The sequence below is a fragment of the Acomys russatus genome, chromosome 29 (assembly GCF_903995435.1).
Source record: "Acomys russatus chromosome 29, mAcoRus1.1, whole genome shotgun sequence".
Classification (NCBI taxonomy): domain Eukaryota; kingdom Metazoa; phylum Chordata; class Mammalia; order Rodentia; family Muridae; genus Acomys; species Acomys russatus.
The window spans coordinates 42325289-42339627 of record NC_067165.1 but is presented as its reverse complement, the minus strand read 5'-3'; the positions used below and the strand labels follow the sequence as shown (position 1 = coordinate 42339627).

Here is a 14339-nt window from a genome sequence, read left to right as displayed (position 1 = left end):
TCCTCTTGTTACTGTCCTGTTCCTTCTGTGTCCCCTGCAGTATGCACTTTACAAAAAGATGACACAAGCGGCCATCCTCATCCAGAGCAAGTTCCGGAGCTACTACGAGCAGAAGCGGTTCCAGCAGAGCCGGCGCGCTGCAGTGCTGATTCAGAACTTCTACCGGAGTTACAAGAAGTGCGGCAGGAGACGGCCAGCCCGAAGGACCGCTGTCATTGTGCAGCAAAAGCTCAGGTAGGTCGCCAGCCCGCAGTGTCTGGCCTGGCGGCAGCGGTCCCTCCAACATAGTCTAGGTGCTCTGGCTTTGCCAACAGTGCCTATGTTCTTGTCCTCTCTTGGAGGCCCTTTCCTAAGTGCTACATGATGTCACTTGATGTCACTGGTCAACTTCGATATAGATCAAAGCTTGTCAGAACCCAAACTGGAACTTAAAGAGGGGCCGTTCTGCAGTGTTCTGAACTTAAAGAGGGGCCGTTCTGCAGTGTTCGTTCTGAACTTTGATCCATCCCCTATTTATCCCGGAAGAGTACTTAAGGCTCAGTGATTACATTTTATAGAGTAACAAAAGATTAGTGCCTAAAAACAGAAAATAGACCAAACAGAGTATAAGGTCAGAATTAACTCCGAAACCGGAGAAGTCGAGCTAGTGCCAGAAGGGCCATTTCCACAGAAAGCTGGTAAGGGCCTGGGTCTGGTGGCACACACCTGTAAGCTCTAGAGGCTGAGGGGATCAGGAGTTGGAGGCCAACCTGGCCTATGCAGCACGCCCTGTATTATCCTAGACAAATAGTAAGTTGTAATAGCATATGGAGGGACCATCTTACTCTTAGCCTTTATATTGTCTCCTTAAAACTTTGGAGAAGGCTATAATAGCTCGCCTAGCATGCGCAAAGCCCTGTGCGCCGTAGCCTGCGTCACGCTAGTCAAGGTAGCTACATGCCTGTAGTCCCAGCACTTCAAAGATGAAGGCAGGAAGGTCAGGAGTTCAAAAGCCTCAGCTGCACTTCGGGTTTGATGCCAGCCTGAGGTACATGGGATCCTGTCTCAAACAAATTAAAGAAAACAAAACAAAGGTTTGGGAGCGTCCCAGGCCGATCTCAGCGCTGTGGGAGCAGTGTGTGCTTTGCAGTTAGCTCTGTGACACGTTTAACTGCAAGTCTCCTCCCACTGCAGATCAGATCAGTTCTCAGTGTCTGCACTGTACGCTTTGTGGAGCCTTTCTTGTGATGATAATATTCTGGCTTTTTCAGGAGCAGTTTGCTGACCAAAAAGCAGGACCAAGCTGCTCGAAAAATAATGAGGTTTCTACGTCGCTGTCGCCACAGGTACACCAAGTCCTTATCTCTTGCTGTGCTCATAAAGGAAAATAAAACAGCCCCGACCTTTCTAGCCATTTGCTGGCTCTGTGTAACGCTGATAGCCTCCAGTAAGCATAGGGTAAGCACTCCAGTCCTGATGGGATGCTGAGACTCGGGGCACTGCCACCTGGACTGCAGTGACTTGAGAGGGTGTGTGTGTGACTATGGAGGCCCACAACAGTGCTTTCTGTTGTGACTTGGGCATGAATGTAATTTACTCAGGCTAGCTTTTAGTTCAGATCTCTCTAACCTGTCATTTATATGCCAATTTGCATTGTGGTCTTCACTGTGTGTCCCTACTCTGCGACTAGACATCCACAGAGAAATCAAGGAAGGAGAGACAACCCTTAACCGCCTCCTAGGTGTTCACATGTGGGATTTCCACTAAGCAGTTGGTGCCCTCTGCTGGCTAGGTAGAAGATAGCATTTCCATTCAGTTCACCTCAGAGAGCCCGCAGGATTTAGTGCAAGACAAGGACAGGGAACACAGAGGAAGAGACAGCCTTTTTGTCCCCAAGGATATAGCGTCTTCTCATGGAGTCTTCCTAATGGAGTTTTCCCTCAAATGTGAGCTTTCTGGGTGGAGACTTAAGACTTCTGGGGCTGGATAGGGAGCGTCTTCCTTCCCTCTGTAGATGAAGTCTGGAGTCCGTAACGGGCCGTTGGGGCTGCTCCGAGGCAGTGTGTGGGCTCTTTCCTGAGCATCAGGAACTGTGCAGTTGAGAGTTACAGATGTTAATGGCTCTGTGCCGTCTACTCCTCTCCTGTTTACCCATCCCCAAAACTTTGCACTTTCAATCCTCAGATTTCACATCAGGCTTTCTTACTCTAAAAGCCTTTTAAGTTGCTAATATTTAAAAAAAAAAAAAAAAAAAAAAAAAAACTTTGAGACTTAACGTTTAACTGGGAACTTGGACTCTTACTTGATTTACCACAGACAACATCTGTGTGACCATAGAAAGAAACATGCACGGCCACTACACCAGTAGTAATAGAAACCTTAAGGAGCGAGTGTTGGGACACTAGGCCTCTCTAGATGGAACACAAGACGTCAGCTTCGTCCCCTGGGTTCTCTCCTCCATGCTCTGGATCAAGGTCCACCCCCCCCCCCTGCGCTTCCCTACCCCTCCTGCCCCACCCCTCCTGCCCCAAGAGCTAGCACAAGAAATAACAGCGTGAATAAGCAGCCTGAGGAAGTCCTGCAGGGCATGCGTTCCCCAAAGCCAGTCAGTCTCCTGTCTCTGCTGTTGAGCCATGTCTTTCGGTTAGCAGTGAGGCACTTGGGATCCGGTAGGAGAGCCGAGTTTCTTCAGTTGGTCAAGTACCTTGGACTCCCCTAGGTCATTTCCTTACATCCTCACGTGTTCACAGTCCCTTCTTCCTTTATTTTGTCTGCAGAATGAGCGCCCCAAAAGACTGCCCAGCACAGGGACTGGCAGACTTAGCCCCCCGCAGTGCAGGGTCCCACTCCACTTCATGAAACTGGTTGGTCTGCTCCACACCCTAATGTTGCTTTTGAGGCTATTTCCAGTAAAGCAGAGCATCTATGGGCTAAGCTGGGCTGTGCTTGCTCTACTTCCTTTCTGCGTGAGTACACACATAGGGGAAATGCAGTGTCAGCTTCCTGAAGCCTGTCACTGGCCTTCCAGTATGCTCCTTCTGAGAGTGTGCTCTGTGTTTACAGTGGAGGAATCCAAGAGCGAGACAGTTAACAGAACCGTATAAAAGACCGCTTCTAAAGCAGGCTGGACACAGGCATCCCATTCTTTTTCTTTTCTTCTTTCTTTTTAAATATTTATTTTTATTCCTCTCACTTTACATCCCAATTGTTGCCCCCTCCCTCATCTCCTCCCGGTCTCCCATCCCCCATCCCTTAGTCCTCAGAAAGGGGGAGCCCTCCTCCCCTGTCATCTGACTCCAGCCTATCACGTCTCATCTGGACTGCGTGCATCCTCTTCCTCTGTGGCCTGGCAAGGCCGCCCCATAGGAGAAAGTGACCAAGGAGTGGGCACCAGCGTCCATGTCAGTGGTAGCTCCTACTCCCCATGTTATGGGACCCATAAGAAGCTGTGCTGCCTAAGGACTACATCTGATCAGGAGGTCTAGGTCCTTGGTTGATGCATCAGTCTCTGCAGTCCGTAGCCCCCACCCCACCTCACCTCACCCCCCACCCAGATTTCTTGGCTCCATTAGTCTCCTTGTGGAGCTCCTGTCCTCTCCAGGTCTTTCCATCCCCCAACTCTTTCATAAGACTCCCTGCGCTGCACCCCGAAGTGTGGCTGTGAGGAGTCCCACTCTTAACTTTACACTAACTGAGAGGAATTTGCTGAAGATCTCACCTGTCTTGAGTTTATATTTTAACCAGCCCATCCTCAGTGAGGCAGGCAAGGTCTTCTGTGAAGACAGCATCATGTTTGGGGCTCTGTGCTCACAGTCTGCAGCAAAATAAATAAAGACTAGCTCTTTGGTTGGTCTGTTGTGGTTCAGATGATAGAAACACATACAGGCAAACAGCAGGCGCCTTTGCATGCAGGCTGGCTGAGTGTGTTACTCACTTCCCATTTTTGTGTGTTTATTTAACATATTTCATTAAGGAGCCTGATGAAGTCCTGGATCTGGGGGACCCTGGGGGTTACTTGTCTTTTCCCTCGGATGTGTGTACCCCGTCTGGTTTACTTAGCGTTACTTTCGTAAGCAGAACTGACATGTTTATTGTCTCTTAGAAGCGTTACAGTCTGTGTTAAGTAGACAACCTCATGATACTCTCTCAACAAGGTAGGTAGACAGTGGCCTCAGAAATCAGCAGGAGATCCATTTCTAAGTCATGTGATCCCAATGGTTTTAAAAAATAAGTTAATGGATTTTTTTCCCTGCTCATTTCACATCCCCTGCCATTACCCCTCTCTTCCTTCCTCACAAGAGAAACCACCTGGTAGTGTCTTTGGTTGACATAAAGCTATTGATAAATTTCTGCTGTGACCCTCACATGCTAATAGCTCTCTGGTGTTGTTTTACTGTCTAAAGCCCCCTGGTGGACCATAGGCTGTACAAAAGGGTGAGTTTAGCTGCCTGCTAGCCAGTTTCTCCTTATCTTCATTTTCAATATTTTGCTTTTTGCTTGCTTGCATGGGGCTGCAGCGTAGGTATGCCAGTAAGTCACATCCATTCTGAATGAAAAGTAAAATAAAATAAAAACTAACCCCAACTACTAACACTGCTGTTTGATGCATCAGAAGAGCAGTCACCTACAGGAGATGGGCGTATGCATGAGTCAGTGGGGGAGGGGGCTTCTGACGGCCCAGCTCAGACCAGGCCAGAGGCCCTCCTTCCACACAGGCCTTCCTGCTAACATGAGGCTGCGTTACAGGAAAACAGTCAGCAAGTGGATTTGTAGTTACAACACTTTGCCACATCAAATTTCCTCAGAATTTGTCACAATTTCCTAGGCAAAAAAAAAAAAAAAAAAAAAAAAAAGCTCATTAGAAAGTGCTAGGCTTAAAAAAATACAAACAAACTAATAACTTATTTACAGCTACTGTAACCCTGCCACCCTGCCCAGAGCGTCAGTTTCTTTGTGCTGTGAGGTAAGTCACGGTACAAAGCTGCCCCTGCAGAGCCTACCTAGGACATTGAGCATACAACAGAAGGCATGCTGGGTGTGCAGCAATGAATGTAACCCATAATAAGAACATGTCAAGAATCCTGAGCCTAGAGATTGCACGCTACAGTTGGGAGTAGCTGTTCCAAAAACATTTGCTTTTTAAAGGCATTGACTTGACTAGGGAGTCGGCGGACACTGCCGGTGTTGCCCAGGTCTGAGAGGAGGGCCCCAGTTTGTAGGTGTGCCCTGCACACAAAAGCATGCATGAGTGCAGTTGAAAAACATTGTAAGTCACAGTAAAGGACAATGTCAGAAAACAGCAAAAGCTAGGACAAGAACTCAGCAACACTGGGCTTAAATTTGGATTAACTTTGGTAACTTTTTCCTATATAACATTTTGAGAGGAAATTAATTCAGTATAATGTGGAGGTTATCTCTGTCAACCTCTAAGGCTGCTGCCACGTCGACTTGATGATCTGACAGTGAGTTTTTATAAATTTTTCCTAAGTAGTGACTTAGGTGAAGAACAGTTGTGACTGCTTGAAAACCAGAAATAAAACCACCGTGAGTCGTTGCTGGAGGAGAGACTTGGAAGGAAACCGAGAAAGAGCTGGTAACTTCAGCCGCCCTAGTCCTCAGTGCTAGACAGGTGTTACCATGCAGCGTGTGCAGGCCCCGCCTCGCCCCTGCACACACAGGCGACACTGCTTCTCATTAGAAACAACAGCGACCCCTCCCAGAAGACAGTGCATGCCCTAGCACTCAGTTTAAACTCAGTGGTAGTATCTTGCATGCTAAGCGCAGTCTGTAGAGCCTGCTCTAGGGAACTGACGTTTTACTAGAAGTGGTTGCTTACGCACTTTTGAAGCTTGTGAGTTTCTGGTATGTCAATAACAATGCTTGTCAAGAGCACATTTCCCAAAGGTGATTTACTTCCGTGCCGAAGAGTCCCCACTCCCCTTCTCTAGTGCCTGCTGCATTCCGCCATGAACTCCTAAGACTCCCACTCATGCATGGGAAGCTGGGATTCCATAACATGCCTCACGCCTCATGAAGTCAGCAGGGAGCTTGAGGGAGAGGAGCCAAGAGGGTTCCAGGTTCCTTCTGGGATGGGAGTGGCTTGGCTATGGCTTTGTGCAGTTGCCAGTAAGATCTCCTCTCCTTCTCTCTTCCTCAAGAACTTGCAGTGGCACCCCCCCCCTTTGTAATCCCCAAGCTGAACTTCTCCTTGGGAGCTGAGCATCCCCTCAGGTGTTCAGCCCTGGGCTGGCGTGTCAAAGAGAATAACACGCTTAATTTGTTAATTTATAAAGTACACCAAACCAGTTAAGAGGTTTATGTGTTGAAAAGTAATTGAAAATGTACAGTTACATTTTGTGCTGCAGTGTGAGACATGCTGTTGACCAAACTCCTAGGTCCGAAACAGAAGGACCTCCACAAAGGTAGGCGCCACCGTCAGCAGATTTAGGACACCATAGCTTGGCCCACACACAGTATCCCGGCTTCAGGGTGATCCAGAACCACCAACTGTGTCTTTCTGTTTTCAGCCTCTTGTGGAAGGCTGGGAAAGGACCCCAGTACGCCCTGTGTGCGGCTCATTTGTACCCTGCCTTTCACACAGGCCTCACCCCTGACGAGCATGTGGTTTGGAGCTTTCGTTTCTCTCTTTCTTCTCAGGCACATTAGTTTTCTGTTAAGGGGAGAGTGTTTATTGTCCTGCATTTATTTAAATGAATTATTACTTACTTCCATTCACGTGAATAGCATATGGTTTTTTAGAATCTCCCAAAGGTGTATAAGGGAAATATGCTTTCCTCATGGACTTCTGGCATGCCTCATGTGGTGGTTCCGGGTTCCTAGCAGAACCACTGAGATCCATGTTAAGGTACTAGCAAGTCACCGAGTCACACAGCAACTTGGCCTCAAGGTGTTGAGATATGATTGGCTGGAAATGCATGCAAACACAAAGCAGTGTCTCTTTCCAGATACAAAATGGTTCTGCCTTCTGTCTTGAGAACAGTCCTTCTGTGCCCCTCATAAACGAATGTGTTTATGTGCCCTGTTTCCTGGACAGGTGTCTCCTTTTTCTGTATGAGGTAATAAAGAGGGCTTCAGGAAGCTCATAGTCATGGAGGGTCCTTATGATTACCATTTATTTATTTATTCATTTATTTTTGGAATTAACTGGCTTACAGCTCGTGTTTAATAAAGGTGGATGTGGCTCTCCTACCAAAATAAAAGAATCTTCGTTAGAGGAAGAAGAGAGAGCATGTTCAATCATAAATGTTCAAACCACAGGTATTTTTCTCTGTGTTTGAGAACTGGGTTCTCAAACCCTTCACTTTTCGAGAAGTGACCAAGCATTTTGGTGAGTGGTAGCCTCCGCCAAGCAGCTTGGCCTTCCAGGGTAGCCCTGTGAACTGTCTGCAGCAGGTCGTTACAGGCTCTGGGGGTTACAAATCAGCACTAGCTCTGCTGTGCTCTTTTATCCAAGGGACCATTTTCTGACCCTACCTGAGGCAGAACTGTTATAGCAAGGTCGGCAGTCGTCAAGGGCCAACAGATGTGCTAGCCACACCTTTAGTTAAATATGGCATGAGGCTTGGATCCCAGGTGGGCCCGTGTATCCAGGAAGTCATAAATGAATGCAGACTGTGTCGTGGAGGACGAGTCACGAATCCCTAAGTAATTATGTCTCACTTGCCTCTTTTAGGAAATGGATGTTTTTGGAACGCAGTGGTGTGTGTTAAACTGCAGACAACATGCTCTCTGTCATTCTTACTGGGCCTCTCTGTCTTTTTTATTTTGCAATCCAAATGAAATTTCTGGAATATGGCAAGATCTCTCTTTTCCTAAATTCCCCACAAGCTGTTGCAGCCCTGAGAGCAGCAGGTAACTAACCGGAAGCAGCGTCAGGCTGCCCTGGGGTTTTTGGCGGCCAGCACTGCGAGGTCCTGCCTGCTGAAAGCATTTCTCTGGCTGAGCGTCACCCAGTAGATGTAACGAAGCGGCTTTGCCTGACGCTTTTCCCATGAAGCCATTGTTCACTAGAGTTCCTGAAGCAGGCCTCTCATTTATTCATGGATTCTCATTGGACATTGATGGAGTCAACCCTGTGAGCTTCTGCCAGCTTTCAGGGCTGTCGTGTACATGTCACTCCAGTCCATTATGATGCAGCTTTCTTTCAGTTTGTGGTTGAGGCTGCCATGGTAGCTCACTGTGAATTATTTGCAGCCTAAAATGCTCTGGAAAATTGTCTGGTAATTTGAATGGGCATGATTCAAAGGCTTGCTGTCCTGATTCCTGTACCTCCAAGCTAGTCAAGTACCTTTCAAATTACTGACAGGAGAGTCAGAAATATGGTCCTCATGGCTGGTGAGCTGGCTCAGTGGTTAAGAACTTGCTCTTCTTGCAGAAACTCAAAGTTTGGTTCTCAGCGTTCACCTATAATTCCAGGGTAGAGTGTCTGCAATGTTGTGAATGGAACCTACATAGACACACAATTAAAAACAGACAGAGAGGTGCTCTGTTTAGCTCTCCTTAGAGGAAGCAGTGCCAAGTGTGTATAAAAACCATAGCTTCTGTCCAGTTTTTGTCTGCTCTATTTCAGGAAGATTATTTTGTCTGTCTTCTCTGTAAAGGGATTCAGAAACAAGTACAATTCATAGATGATAGATGATACATAGAGAGAGAGAGAGAGAGAGAGAGAGAGAGAGAGAGAGAGAGAGAGAGAGAGAGAGAGAGAGAAAGAGAGAGAGAGAGAGAGAAAGAGAGAGAGAGAGAGAGAGATAGGATACACAGACAGACAGATAGATTGGGTAGCTAGGTAACCTGAGTAGGTAGGTAACCTGAGCATTTCTACGTTCACTTTTCTTTAGTCCTATGAGCCTCACATTTGTAATTCTTTAAGAAAACCCAAACTTCAGCAATCCTTAGCTGCTATGAAACGTAGCCAGGTCAGCTGAGCACCTGTGCTCTCTGCTGTGTAGCTCGCAACAACAAGCCCTGGATTCTTAAGTAGGAACCCAACTCCAAGCATTCAGATACAGCTTCACGGGGTTCAGGTGCTGAAGGCGCCTGCAGCACAGGAGAGACCAAGCGAGATAGTTCATACAAGTGATTTTGTTTTGAGTAAAATAAGAATGAATTATTCTTTCCACTGGATTTTTCCGTTTCTGTCACGTGAACACATTTATAAGATGAAGTCGTAATGGATGCATAGAAAAATACCTTAGGAACTTTTTTAGAGCCAGGGAGATGCTTCTGTGGGTACAGGTGGCTTGCTGCATTATTTGGAGTTTGAGCCTCAGAATTTATGATAAAGAAAATGGACTGCTGAAAGCTGTCCCCTGGCCTCGATGTGTGCATGTACCTTCACACACACACATGCACGCGCACGCGCACACACACAAATATAAAAATCTTAAAGAATGCCAAATAGGCTTGGTAGTTAATATAAAAGCACGTATGTAGTTAATGGAGAACACATCAGCAAGGAAGAAGCCTTGGAGGTGATGGTTAAACTTACAGAGCTTTCTTGTTGATAAAGCTGTGTTTTAAATATGCTTTTTAGAGATTATATCTGTGAATTATAAGGCAAAACCAACTTTGGGAGGGGTAGTTTTTAGGTTTTTTGTTTTTACTTATTTATTTTTTGGTTGTTGGTTGGTTGGTGGGTTTTTGGTTTTTGGAGACAGGGTTTCTCTGTGTGGCCCTGGCTGTCCTGGACTCGCTTTGTAGACCAAGCTTGCCTCGAACTCACAGAGATCCTCCTGCCTCTGCCTCCCCAAGTGCTGAGACTACAGGCATGTCCTACCAAACCCTAGAAAAAAAATCAATTTTTAAAAACTCTTTGAAATATTCATTTGAAGTAAGTTTCTTAGAATTTGTTAAAAATTCTGGTACTCCTGGTATGGTTCCAAATCAACTTAGAGGCATAGCCTTTCTTGGAGGTAGTCTAACTTAAATGCCTGATTTTATCTGCCTTGTGTTTGACTTAAAGGAAGATGTGTACACCTGTTTCATCCTCGTCTATTCAAGGACGGTGAAGCCAGCCCCCTTTTGTGATTCAGTAGGTCAGATAGCACTTGTCTGTTTCTTGCTGTCTCAGTGAGTCAGTGTCCACAGGGCTTGTGTGTCTTAGGTTGCAGGCTATCTTCTTGGATTACAGACACATTCTTCATGTGTTTCAGGGTCCCAGGATTGTGTTAGAGCAGGTGCTTTTTTGAGGGTGTTTCCCCCATGACACTGTAATTAAATTCAATATAGTGCTTCATGGAGGATGGTATTTTAGAATGGAGAAAATAGAATCATCATCAGTTTCATTCAAACTGTGGAAATTTATTTTTCCTATTAAAGTTCTTCAGAAGAAAACAATATAGTAGGAATTTTAAAAACTGTTAGAAGCAGTAGAGTGAGGCGGTCAGTCAGACATGGGCTCAAGTGGCTGCTCTGTCATTGATCAGCTGCACAAGTGGGGAAAGTTGCTTAATTCCTATGAATCTTACATTTTGCATTGATAAATTAGAGACAGGGCTGTATTTTAGTCACAGGCACTCAGTAATCTTCAATGATGCTGGAACATGATTAGCCTATTCCCGCCCCCTTTTCTCTAGTTCCTCCCCTGGCTTTTGTTTAAAGAAAAGTTATGTGGCATTTCATTCTTTCAATGTGATTTATAATTCCAGAACAGTGCTTTAACTTGATGATGAAATTAATGTAGCTGAAAGTTGGAATGTTCACATTTTTCCAAGGTAGACTTTCTCTCTGTGTGTAGACATTCCTCTCTCCTTAACTTAGTGGTCTGTGATGACACCATTTCATAATTAAATCAGCATTCATTTTGTAGTAAGTCAAGCCCTTCTGGAAACTTAGTTGACATTTTAATTAGTTCTGGAACAAGTAGGTAGTAGAGGCAGGGGTAATGAAAGAAGCCCATGTGACCAGTTAACTAGATGAATAGTGTTGACTTATGCCTATCCTGACCAATTGGCTACAGATTCTTTGGTATGAAGTTGCCTAAAACATTTCACTCTCCTTTTTATTTCACCTCAGTGATGAGCTTAATATGTGTAAAGCATTCTGATGGTTCTAGAAAGATGAAGGTCTTTATGGTGATGCTTCAGATTCCGAGTTCACACGTCTTGAAACTCTGGAAGTGTCAGCAGCAGTGCTGTGAATGAGCTCTGTGCCAGTGCACAAACAACACATGGTATTTGACCCAGCATGCACATCTGGCAGGACGTGGCAGATGGGTCTGCGTGAGCACAGACGCTGCATGTCTGGAAGTGAGGCTGGCACCCGTGCATGCCTTGCATTGTGCCAGCCAAAAGAGGTGTCAGGCTAGACGCTGCATGTTTAAAGATTGAGCACAGACCTACGGCATGTTTCAGTCTTTAAGGAGCCATTTATCAAGTGTGCATGTCCATATTAGGGGCCTATAATCATACACTGTTCTGTACTGCAGCATGATGCCACACTCCTGGACCTAATTTGCTGTGGTATCATTATTAAATGCATATTAAGCCAGGCACGTGCCTTTGATCTCAGCACTCGGGAGGCAGAGGCAGGTGGATTGGTGCGTTCAAGGCCAGCCTGGTCCACAGAGTGAGTTCCAGAATGGCCAGGGCTACACAGAGAAACCCTGTCTCAAAACGAAAACATTAAATGTAGCTTTAAGAAAGAAGGACTGGACAATTTGGGAGATGTACTGCCATTTGCAGATAAGCTGTGCTAAGCTGGGCTTGGTGCATGCAATGTGCAGTAAGCGAGTCCATAGCGATTTAATATAAACGATAAAGCTTTTCTTCCAAAAGAGCAATTCTTTTCTCTCTGAAGAGATCACAACGGTTTTTTACACTACTAAGAAATGATTATATTTGAAGGTTGTAAATATAATAGTTCTTAAATTGCTCAGAATGTTTTCCTTCTATTCATTTCCAACCTGTGTAATCCAGCAATACTTTGTTTGGGCTTCCCCGCCCCCCACCCCCAGAATGTTCCTATTTGCCTGAGTTTTATTAAGTATATTTAGAAAATACTAGTGTTCATCTTGAATAACTTCTAATGGCCTGGAATATCTTAAAATACATTTGACTGACTTCTGAATAAGCCCACTGCCAATCTAATGTTTCCATGTTCTGTCACTAGGGCAGTGTAGGAATGTCCTCAGAAACTCTTGTTTCTGTCCGGCTAAACCTTCCTCTCATGCCGACTTCTGGGAAGCAGATGTTACTCTGGCACATAACATTTGCAAGCTGCCTGACTCAGCAAGCACTGCCTTGCACGTGACCATTCTGCCATCAATACACTTGCCATTGTCAGCGCAGGGGGACGGTCTCAAAGCCTATAACACTTCCCTCACACCTCTCTCATTGGGTACCACATTTTTAAAGGCAAAGTCTTACATTTAAAAATGTAGATTGGGGGGCTGGAGAGATGGCTCAGTGGTTAAGAGCACCATCTGCTCTTCCAGAGGTCCTGAGATCAATTCCCCAGCAATCAACCACATGGTGGCTCACAACCATCTATAATGAGACCTGGTGCCCTCTTCTGGCCTGCAGGCACACATGCAGGCAGAACACTGTGTATGTGATAAATAAATCTTTTTTTTTTTTTTTTTTTTAAATGTAGATGGGAGCAGCAATTTATAAATTGCTGGTATGAGCTTTCCGTGACTGCTATGATCAGTCTCACTTAAATTTGTTTACTCTAGTATTTCTGATAAGCAAAACCAAGTCCCTTTTTGGTATGGAACCTACTGCTGCCCATTCAGGACCTCTAAGAAGGAACACGAACCTTACAGTTAGTTTGAAATGGGAGAGGAAACCAAGAATTATGAAGATCCAAGACTTGGCACTATCAGGGAGTGTGGAAGAGGAGCTTGGCGCAGGTTGTAGGCTCAGGTTTAAGGAAGCCAGCGTCTGGAGTCGATGAGTAAAATGACTCAGTCTACTCTGAACCAAATCAGTGTGTGTGCCAATTCCCTAGTTTATATCCCATGGAATTGTGGGGTGTTCATAGCAGCCCATCAGACAATGGAAGAAGTCTTTCAAATGATCCAAGCTGTGAGTGTCACTCTTGATTCAGTGGCAGCCAACTAGCTTTGCTCTATTCTTGGAGCACCCCATGTAAATTTTACATGTTTTAACATAGGGTCACATCTTCACTTTGAATATTCTCCCAACTTCACAAGTTTTCTTGTTGTCAGTCTCCAAAAGGGGCTTGTCTGGGCTTCTCATTTTGGGGGTGACAGCCCCCTCCTTTATTTGGTCACAGTTTCACTCTGTAGTTATCACCTGGTATTGTGTTTTGTTTCTCTTCCAGAGTGAAAGAATTGAAAAAGGCCAAGGAACTTGAAGACATACAGCAGCGCCCCGTAGCAATGTGACATTGCTTCTCAGGCTGTTTTCATTTCTGTTTTTAGCAGAGACATGTAACAACAACAAACATTCGCGTGCACACAAACACACACACACACGCACACACACGCACACACACACACACACACACACACACACACAATCCCTCTGCAGTTTTGGGGAGTCAGCTGCAGGATTTTAACAAGAATGTTTTGGTCATTGCATTTGCACTTTCATGGACAACTTTTAATTTGATCAGCAAGACATCTTGGAGCTCAATCTTCTGTTGGATCACAGGAAAACAAGACACCAGGAGGAACTGGAAGGGCTTCCTCATCTTAGGAAGAAGCCACTTTCCTTGTCATTAGGGCTGTATTCAAACATCGTGTGGAACTGTACAAATATTTATACCAAAAATATAGATAAGACCAGGTGGGCGACGCTAGCAGCACAAGGAATGCTGTGCCTGCGCCTGCGGTTCCTTCCAAGAAGCTGGCTCTTTGGTTCTCAGTGGAGGCTTAGATCACCACGTCATTATCCAGTCTGTGTCTCTTCATTTCCTTCACTGTTTTGTTTCTGTTTTGTTTCTGTTTTCTCTCTCTTTCTTTCTTTCTTCCCCGTATGTTCATTTGTTTATATCTCTACAGCACACTTAATGCAACTTTTAAAATCTGCAGGTTTTTAATGTCTTGTGAAAATTTGCAGAGGGGCAGGTGTGTGGTAAACGGGTAATGCACGGGAAATGATGAGAAACAGCTTACAGAATTTACATTTATTTTCTTGTCCCCACCACCTCCCAAGAACCTGCGAGGCTAGTGATCACCTCGTCCCTTTTCTCATGTTCAGCACTTTAATTTGTTTGCCTTACTTTCACTTGCAATGAGAATTACTTAAGAATTGGTAAAGCATGTAGCCTTTTTTTAGTAACCTTGGAAATCGTAGTAATTCCAAGGACTCATAAACCTTGCCTGGACATTTGCCACCTAACCGACCAGTGTGGTGCTGCATTCTGGCCAGTAA

The 14339-nt window shown here is 45.3% G+C and overlaps 1 protein-coding gene across 15 annotated transcripts in view; it reads left to right on the top strand.

The window, feature by feature from the left end:
- The window catches only part of Camta1 (calmodulin binding transcription activator 1), an 850861-nt gene extending 837032 nt beyond the window's left edge, over window positions 1–13829 (top strand). For 5 of the 15 annotated variants that reach the window (XM_051171608.1, XM_051171600.1, XM_051171606.1 and 2 more), the window contains 4 exons: window positions 41–234; window positions 1251–1325; window positions 4383–4413; window positions 13285–13828. In XM_051171608.1, the coding sequence (XP_051027565.1) occupies window positions 41–234; window positions 1251–1325; window positions 4383–4413; window positions 13285–13317 (333 nt within the window). In that variant the 3' untranslated portion in view covers window positions 13318–13828. Of the gene's footprint in view, window positions 1–40; window positions 235–1250; window positions 1326–4382; window positions 4414–13284 lie in introns of all 15 variants that reach the window. The other 10 variants (XM_051171602.1, XM_051171612.1, XM_051171610.1 and 7 more) reach the window with 4 other exon arrangements.
- Window positions 13830–14339: the final 510 nt, after the last annotated feature.